This window comes from Ipomoea triloba, chromosome 2, assembly GCF_003576645.1.
Source record: "Ipomoea triloba cultivar NCNSP0323 chromosome 2, ASM357664v1".
Taxonomy (NCBI): Eukaryota; Viridiplantae; Streptophyta; class Magnoliopsida; order Solanales; family Convolvulaceae; genus Ipomoea; species Ipomoea triloba.
In genome coordinates, this window is record NC_044917.1 from 6,294,339 (window position 1) to 6,303,543 (window position 9,205).

General features: G+C 34.4%; 2 protein-coding genes across 3 annotated transcripts; both read right to left on the bottom strand.

The window, feature by feature from the left end:
- Positions 1-827: 827 nt before the first annotated feature.
- Positions 828-4,318, bottom strand: LOC116010383 (zinc finger BED domain-containing protein RICESLEEPER 2-like). 2 transcript variants are annotated; one of them, XM_031249770.1, is made up of 5 exons: positions 4,143-4,318; positions 1,958-3,405; positions 1,400-1,795; positions 1,244-1,306; positions 828-1,142 (listed from the first exon to the last, which is right to left on the bottom strand). In XM_031249770.1, the coding sequence occupies exons 2-4, from the start codon at positions 3,378-3,380 to the stop codon at positions 1,254-1,256; spliced, it is 1,872 nt and encodes a 623-aa protein (XP_031105630.1). In that variant the 5' UTR covers positions 3,381-3,405; positions 4,143-4,318; the 3' UTR covers positions 828-1,142; positions 1,244-1,253. The 2 variants fall into 2 exon arrangements, with proteins under 2 accessions (XP_031105630.1, XP_031105629.1); XM_031249769.1 differs by having other exon boundaries at positions 1,400-3,405.
- Positions 4,319-8,078: 3,760 nt separating this feature from the next.
- Positions 8,079-9,199, bottom strand: LOC116011457 (E3 ubiquitin-protein ligase CCNB1IP1 homolog). The gene is made up of 4 exons (XM_031251022.1): positions 9,166-9,199; positions 8,850-9,013; positions 8,410-8,656; positions 8,079-8,337 (listed from the first exon to the last, which is right to left on the bottom strand). The coding sequence occupies exons 2-4, from the start codon at positions 8,989-8,991 to the stop codon at positions 8,331-8,333; spliced, it is 396 nt and encodes a 131-aa protein (XP_031106882.1). The 5' UTR covers positions 8,992-9,013; positions 9,166-9,199; the 3' UTR covers positions 8,079-8,330.
- Positions 9,200-9,205: the final 6 nt, after the last annotated feature.

The window sequence follows — 9,205 nt, forward strand, 5'->3', positions numbered from 1 at the left end:
GGGTGGTGTGTGCAATACAATTCACGGGTCCCTTCAGAGACACTGGATAAAATTGCAGACAAACTAACGATAATGCCAAGGCCATTGTAATCATATCTATTACTGAATATGAATATAGGATAACGAGATCTCGGCTAATAATAATAATCTTCAATACACTACAGCTTTACAAAGATTTTCAAGGGAAAATGTAAGGTTGGCATAAAAAGTGACACCTCTAGACCAAATTTCATTTGCAATCCTCACAATGTTATTCAACATGTCACCACCATATTAAGCACATAGAATAAAAGCATCAGGTGCATGAGTGGATTTATAAATAGAAGAGAATATAGGCGAAGAACAAATGATATCTTGTGATGCAAATTGTCAAGTGACATTATGTTTGCCATCATCGAGCATAAAGACATACTAGGAAATTCTGTGACTAGATTAGCATTCATACCAAATATTCCTAGAGCCACGGTCTCTAAATGATATGATTAGCTCTCCATAGATGCCAACCACTTTCTTTTTCACCGCTCTGAAGGACAAATGACATGACTTTGGTTTTGATTATATTTGGCAAAATTAGAAAACCTTGATAAAAATCAACAGGAACTTCCATTGGGTAAAACTGAATCTAGCTAGGTGCAACAACTGTCGACAAATCCTCACCCCCGCCCCCACCCCCCACCCAAAAAAAAAATCAAAAAAGGAATGAAAAGAAAAAGGTAGGGTTACTTTTCCTCTGGAGTTCAGTCAAATTAGTTTCACCTCATTTCCACTTTTTTCAAGATCATATCAAAGTGTACCTAAAATCAAATTTGAGAGTGCAAGACATGATATCACATAAACTAATTAACTTGTACTATCAGGAACTGTATGCATTTGGCCACAGGGCCATGTTATCATTCTGTAGTAAGCTAACATGGCAAAGGGTATGAAATGATAATGGCAGATAACAAGGAAAACTATACCCTAAATTGGCACAAATAAACCTAATAAAGTAAAAGCAGCTATTAATCTCTAGAGTTAACAATTATGGAGTATATGTTTATTAGAAATCCATCTAATCATTCCACACTGTGACTGAGCAACAAGTTTAGAAATAATGAGAAATGCATGTACCAATCACCTGATCCAGCAACCATTCGTTTAACCTTGCACAGAGACAAGACAGAAGTTAGAGGATATTGCAAATATTCTCAGGGATAAGCTTTACAAACTAGTAAATCAGAAATGTTAAGGTTGTGAAATATACCATTCATATGTTAATTAGGCTCAATCATAAGTGGTATTGCATGGTTGAGGGATGAGCTGGACTCTGATAAATAAATGAAATAATAAAAAAATACACATCAATGAAGTGTCTAGAAAGCATAAATGCACTGAGCACATAGGAATGCTTCTCAAGTACCTTCGGATTCTAACCGTAACCAGTCTTGACCACATATTAAAGCTTCCCGAGTATTTGGGTGGAGTGAACTCTTACTCTGGTCAAGAACTCGGACTTGATTGCTGAATGCTAATTCCGGCCCAATAGTGGATGCAGGAATTCCTAATATGTCACGTGCCATCAAAGATAATATTGGATACCTAGGAGTGTGAACCTTCCACCAGTTCAATATGTTGAAATCATAATTGCGTGGAAACACAGGTTCTTCTAAATACTTGACTAAATCTGATGCCACGCTCTGAGTTTGTGAAGTTTCATTTAGAAACTTGTCAAAGCCCCTGAGTCGATCCCTAGTTCCAGTACAAGTACTGGGTGAGTTTCCCTGGCCAAGAGGTTCTTGATCAAGTGAAGTTGAATCTGTAGCATATTCATTAAAAAGTTCCCTTATAGCATTGGATACATTTTTTATGTGATTTGAAGCATCACTCCCATAAATCTGGGGATAATAATACTCTACCAACTTCATCTTGAATCTGGGATCCAAGATAGCTGCTATTGCTAAAGACAAACTACACTTACTCCAATACAGGTCAAATTTGGCTTTCATCTTCCTTGCAATATCGCCAAGAAAATCATCAGTACTTCTGCACCACTCTGTTAATTGGATGTGAATATCGCATATCTCTGGGAAATATATGTTTGGAGTTAAGTACTTGTTTCCCGCAAAAACATTAGTAACTTCAACGAAAAGCTTTACATAACCAGTAACAGAACTTGCCCATTCCCACTCTTTTTCTGATAGGCTTATTTTGTAGTCAGAATCATTCTCCTGCAAGAGAGAAAAGGCACCCCGATATTCTAATGCAGCTTCAAGCATCATATATGTGGAATGCCATTGCATTGGACAGTCAAGAACTAGATGCCTTTCACTGTTAATACCAACTTCCTGAGCAATCTCATTGAATTTTCCAAGAGTTTCTTGTGAACTTTTCACATGTCTTATACTTTCTCGGATCTTGAGGGTCACACCACGAAGTGCTTCCATGACATCTAGCACTATAGATTTCAAGACATTTGATGCACAACGCACATCAAACAACTCACCATTCTTTAAAAGAGGCTTGTTTTGTGATAGCCAGTCTTTGATCCTAAAGATCATATCATCATAACCTGAAAAATCATCAAAAGTCATTGAAAACAGCTTCCGGTCAATAGCCCAGTCAGTCAAACATTTAATAACAACTTCAGAAAGTAGGTCATCTGCATTAACAACATCTAGTGTAATAAAATTCAGTATCTTCTTCTGTAACTTCCAATCCTCATCGATGTAGTGAGCAGTCAGACACAGATATCTTGTGTTGTCAGTTGAAGCCCAAATTTCAGCAGCAAGACTGATTCTTCCATGCAAATTGTGTATTGTTTCATAGATTTTCTGTTTCTCTTTTGCATAGATAGTCATACAGTCAAGTTCAATGGCACTATTAGTCACAAACTCAAAAAATGGTTGCAAATTCTTCACAAAGATTTTGAATCCAACATGGTCTACCATGGCCATTGGATAGCCGTGTAACATAATCATACGTGCAAGATCAAGTCTACTCCTCTCTTGTTCAAATTTAACACACCCAATGTTGACAGGGACAGGGAGACTGCTTTCTTCCTTCTTTGGGTCATGATCAAATTTGAAATTAAGAGGCCGGACTATTTCTTCTTTTCTTTGCCCTTCTTCATAGGCAACATTTGTGACACAAAGAGTACTATCCTTTCTCTTTCTTTTTGCAGCAATTATTTGAGAAACATCAACATCGGATCTCTTTAGACACCTTAACAGATGATTTCTCAAATGAGTGGTCCCACTGTTACTTGATCCACTAAGTTTCTTTTTGCAATGCACACAAACAGCATAACAAATTTCTCCCTTTCTAACCCTTTCAAAGTGATTCCAGACAACAGATGTCAATCTCTTGGATCTCTTAGCAGGAGTCTCACTAGAAATTTCCATTGCATGGATATAATGCCATCCAATCCTGCAGTTAAATGTGTTTCACAATGAAGTGTTAAAAAATCACTCTCTAACCAATGCATCAATCAGTAAGTCAAAATGAATACATAAGAGATTAGAAAAGGTTGGCAATCTGTCAAAACAATTCACGCATTCTTACTGTTATCCTTATACTTCAAAGTTCAGAGCGCATTACACGACACAACTTTCTGTGGATATGTATATATGTGTGCATGTACATAAGTACATTACTGCATATCCAAGTTCAAGTATATGCTTCACGCCTTCACATGACTATTTCTTGTCAAATTAAATACATGAAGTCCCAGTTTTCCAAGCTCTACATATTATAGAAGTAAACACTAAACACTACAAGTGTCATTTAATAAATTACCAAAAGTGATTTTAGATATTAACAACATTCATACAAAGAAAAATTTGGACCATACCTCGGGTTAGGACAACTTCAACCCTCATTTCCATCCTTAAACACTCCCATGGCACTACATACTATGCGCACAGATACATGCATACATATACAATTTACAGAACAGCTAAAAGCTTTAACATAAAAGTTCAAATTTGAGAACCAGATAATTCAATTTTCCACTGAATAAGAAGAAGAACTACGGAGCACAGATTAAAATCCGCATAACAACAAGCCAAGCAAATTTAATACGTCAATTCACCATTTCAGTAACCATAGCAAAGGACATAAATCAAGCTAAATTAAGGTGAAGATTGAATATTTTCGGTACTGACCTTAGAGAAATTGAGAGAAACGAAGCTGGAACTGAACCTTGTGTCGGAGCTCCAGTTGATACTTACAGAGATCCGATGAGACGACCCGAAAGAATAAGGGTTCGGAGTTTGGATATAGAATGGAGGAAAAATATGAATCGGATATATGAGATGACCCGGTGACGATTGGTTGTTAGATAGCAGAGTTTTTTCCACTTTTGGTCCTATGACTTTAGTGTTTCCCTCAATTTAGGTACACGACTTTCATTTTGTCACTTTTAGTCCTTGACTTTAATTTTTTTGCCACTTTTAGTCCTTGACTTTGATTTTTTTTCTACTTTTAGTCCTTTCGGTCACCAAAGCGACAACTTTTAATCGAAANGAAGCCCAAATTTCAGCAGCAAGACTGATTCTTCCATGCAAATTGTGTATTGTTTCATAGATTTTCTGTTTCTCTTTTGCATAGATAGTCATACAGTCAAGTTCAATGGCACTATTAGTCACAAACTCAAAAAATGGTTGCAAATTCTTCACAAAGATTTTGAATCCAACATGGTCTACCATGGCCATTGGATAGCCGTGTAACATAATCATACGTGCAAGATCAAGTCTACTCCTCTCTTGTTCAAATTTAACACACCCAATGTTGACAGGGACAGGGAGACTGCTTTCTTCCTTCTTTGGGTCATGATCAAATTTGAAATTAAGAGGCCGGACTATTTCTTCTTTTCTTTGCCCTTCTTCATAGGCAACATTTGTGACACAAAGAGTACTATCCTTTCTCTTTCTTTTTGCAGCAATTATTTGAGAAACATCAACATCGGATCTCTTTAGACACCTTAACAGATGATTTCTCAAATGAGTGGTCCCACTGTTACTTGATCCACTAAGTTTCTTTTTGCAATGCACACAAACAGCATAACAAATTTCTCCCTTTCTAACCCTTTCAAAGTGATTCCAGACAACAGATGTCAATCTCTTGGATCTCTTAGCAGGAGTCTCACTAGAAATTTCCATTGCATGGATATAATGCCATCCAATCCTGCAGTTAAATGTGTTTCACAATGAAGTGTTAAAAAATCACTCTCTAACCAATGCATCAATCAGTAAGTCAAAATGAATACATAAGAGATTAGAAAAGGTTGGCAATCTGTCAAAACAATTCACGCATTCTTACTGTTATCCTTATACTTCAAAGTTCAGAGCGCATTACACGACACAACTTTCTGTGGATATGTATATATGTGTGCATGTACATAAGTACATTACTGCATATCCAAGTTCAAGTATATGCTTCACGCCTTCACATGACTATTTCTTGTCAAATTAAATACATGAAGTCCCAGTTTTCCAAGCTCTACATATTATAGAAGTAAACACTAAACACTACAAGTGTCATTTAATAAATTACCAAAAGTGATTTTAGATATTAACAACATTCATACAAAGAAAAATTTGGACCATACCTCGGGTTAGGACAACTTCAACCCTCATTTCCATCCTTAAACACTCCCATGGCACTACATACTATGCGCACAGATACATGCATACATATACAATTTACAGAACAGCTAAAAGCTTTAACATAAAAGTTCAAATTTGAGAACCAGATAATTCAATTTTCCACTGAATAAGAAGAAGAACTACGGAGCACAGATTAAAATCCGCATAACAACAAGCCAAGCAAATTTAATACGTCAATTCACCATTTCAGTAACCATAGCAAAGGACATAAATCAAGCTAAATTAAGGTGAAGATTGAATATTTTCGGTACTGACCTTAGAGAAATTGAGAGAAACGAAGCTGGAACTGAACCTTGTGTCGGAGCTCCAGTTGATACTTACAGAGATCCGATGAGACGACCCGAAAGAATAAGGGTTCGGAGTTTGGATATAGAATGGAGGAAAAATATGAATCGGATATATGAGATGACCCGGTGACGATTGGTTGTTAGATAGCAGAGTTTTTTCCACTTTTGGTCCTATGACTTTAGTGTTTCCCTCAATTTAGGTACACGACTTTCATTTTGTCACTTTTAGTCCTTGACTTTAATTTTTTTGCCACTTTTAGTCCTTGACTTTGATTTTTTTTCTACTTTTAGTCCTTTCGGTCACCCGAGCGACATCTTTTAATCGAAATCAACAAATTGTTATGCCATTAAGGGTAAAAGTGTATTTTGATAAAGTTCTAAATATATTTATAAATAAAATCAGATAAAAAATAGGAAAAAGAAACGTTATCAAAATACACTTTTACCCTTAATCGAAATCAACAAATTGTTATGCCATTAAGGGTAAAAGTGTATTTTGATAAAGTTCTAAATATATTTATAAATAAAATCAGATAAAAAATAGGAAAAAGAAACGTTATCAAAATACACTTTTACCCTTAATCGAAATCAACAAATTGTTATGCCATTAAGGGTAAAAGTGTATTTTGATAAAGTTCTAAATATATTTATAAATAAAATCAGATAAAAAATAGGAAAAAGAAACGTTATCAAAATACACTTTTACCCTTAATCGAAATCAACAAATTGTTATGCCATTAAGGGTAAAAGTGTATTTTGATAAAGTTCTAAATATATTTATAAATAAAATCAGATAAAAAATAGGAAAAAGAAACGTTATCAAAATACACTTTTACCCTTAATCGAAATCAACAAATTGTTATGCCATTAAGGGTAAAAGTGTATTTTGATAAAGTTCTAAATATATTTATAAATAAAATCAGATAAAAAATAGGAAAAAGAAACGTTATCAAAATACACTTTTACCCTTAATCGAAATCAACAAATTGTTATGCCATTAAGGGTAAAAGTGTATTTTGATAAAGTTCTAAATATATTTATAAATAAAATCAGATAAAAAATAGGAAAAAGAAACGTTATCAAAATACACTTTTACCCTTAATCGAAATCAACAAATTGTTATGCCATTAAGGGTAAAAGTGTATTTTGATAAAGTTCTAAATATATTTATAAATAAAATCAGATAAAAAATAGGAAAAAGAAACGTTATCAAAATACACTTTTACCCTTAATCGAAATCAACAAATTGTTATGCCATTAAGGGTAAAAGTGTATTTTGATAAAGTTCTAAATATATTTATAAATAAAATCAGATAAAAAATAGGAAAAAGAAACGTTATCAAAATACACTTTTACCCTTAATCGAAATCAACAAATTGTTATGCCATTAAGGGTAAAAGTGTATTTTGATAAAGTTCTAAATATATTTATAAATAAAATCAGATAAAAAATAGGAAAAAGAAACGTTATCAAAATACACTTTTACCCTTAATGGCATAACAATTTGTTGATTTCGATTAAAAGATGTCGCTCGGGTGACCGAAAGGACTAAAAGTGGAAAAAAAATCAAAGTCAAGGACTAAAAGTGGCAAAAAAATTAAAGTCAAGGACTAAAAGTGGCAAAATGAAAGTCGTGTACCTAAATTGACGGAAACACTAAAGTCATAGGACCAAAAGTGGAAAAAACTCTTAGATAGCAGGTTGGGTAGGTCAGACCAACGCGTTTGGCACTTCGAATTGGATATACCGGTTCCGGTATTCCAGATTTTATTAGCCCGAGGTTTCGCTCCATATTTGATTATATCCACATTTTTTCTTTTTGTCATCAACTTTAATTTGTTTCACTTTTAATTCTTACTTTTAAAAACTTTTAATTCAAAATAAAAAATACACAAAATGGCTTGTCTTTACTTTGTAAAAACTTTACCCTACTATATTTATGAGTATTTTAAACATTTTAGACTAAATGTAAATAATAAAATGAAATACAATCCCTTACCATGTACTATAAAAATTTCAAATTTGACATTGCATTTCTAAAAAAAATATTGAAAATATTGATAAATTCATTCTAAATATGTGTAATTGTTTGGATTGTTTTTATGAAATTGTAACACTTTAAAAGTTCAACATAAGGTATGCATTATTCAATAACTGCATTTCTCATAACATGCATTACACTGTTTTTCAAAAATTATAGTGTTGTCCACTACTGGAAATTGAGGCTCTTACATAGTACACCTTCTATAAGGTCTAACTGGTTTGCCATGGTCAGTATACTATAAACACATTTGTTCAAGTTATCTTTGGCAGATTCCTAATAAGGCAACAAACAAAATTACAATTTGCTGTTTGAAGAAGCCAAAGACCCAACAGCAAGAACTCTGTATCTGCAAGTCTACAAACTGGAAAAGAGGGATAGTATGTGAGAGAATTCAGAAAGCCCGGAGTAAATCACAACTAAACTTGATACTTACGTGAACATTTGAGGCTGACCACGAGAGAGCTGAGGCCTCTTTATTGGTGAAATGATGAGATTCCTTAGTGCCATTGAGGGGTTTCCAGCCCCAGGTCCAACACCAAAAGCAGAACGTACACCAATTCTTTTGTTTCCGGCCTCCATTTGAAGGCCTGGTTCTTTTGCAGGTGAACCACTGGAGAATTCAAAGTGGCCAGAGTTAGAATTGTTGTGTCTTGCTGTAGGCCAGATATCTTCTCTTGGCCCTGGAGTTTTAGGAGTGGCAACCAACCAATCTGCAATAAGTCAACTAGTCTTTCTTGCATAAAAAACTACAACTGCTACTTACAAAGCTAATACAATTTTATAGTGCTTCAGGCTAATAATGATCTAGGTTACAATCTTTTTGCCAAATTAACATCAGCTTGATGTTTGCATAAATAAAAAGAACAGACTTACCTTTTCTTAGAGAGTCTCTGTTGTCCATCATGCTAGCCGTGTTTGAGAACAAATCAGGCTCTGCTCTGGAGTAGAAATTATTTGCAGGTTGAATAGCTGACCGCTTTACTGATTCATATTCACTTCTCAACTGATCATACATCTCATCAAGTTTTCTTTTTTGCCTGGTAAGTAGGAAAGAATATGATAACTGACATCTTAGTACCATGTTACAAAATATTCCTGAGGTTGAACAAGGTTTATCTTGTATAGATTTGAAAATTGAAAAGAGTGAACTTTGTGGGCAATGGGCATTGATTGCGTTTGATAAACTGACCTGGATTTTTCAGCAAACTTTTCTTGTAGCTCTTGCTTGT

Excerpts from the sequence above, each read along its gene's own strand:
- LOC116011457 (XM_031251022.1), bottom strand. The coding sequence starts at position 8,991 with ATGTATGATCAGTTGAGAAGTGAATATGAATCAGTAAAGCGGTCAGCT. Across the intron at positions 8,657-8,849 it reads CAGAGACTCTCTAAGAAAAG|GGCCAAGAGAAGATATCTGG; the intron begins GTAAGTCTGTTC and ends CTAAAACTCCAG.
- LOC116010383 (XM_031249769.1), bottom strand. The coding sequence starts at position 3,380 with ATGGAAATTTCTAGTGAGACTCCTGCTAAGAGATCCAAGAGATTGACA. Across the intron at positions 1,307-1,399 it reads GTTACGGTTAGAATCCGAAG|AGTCCAGCTCATCCCTCAAC; the intron begins GTACTTGAGAAG and ends TTTATTTATCAG.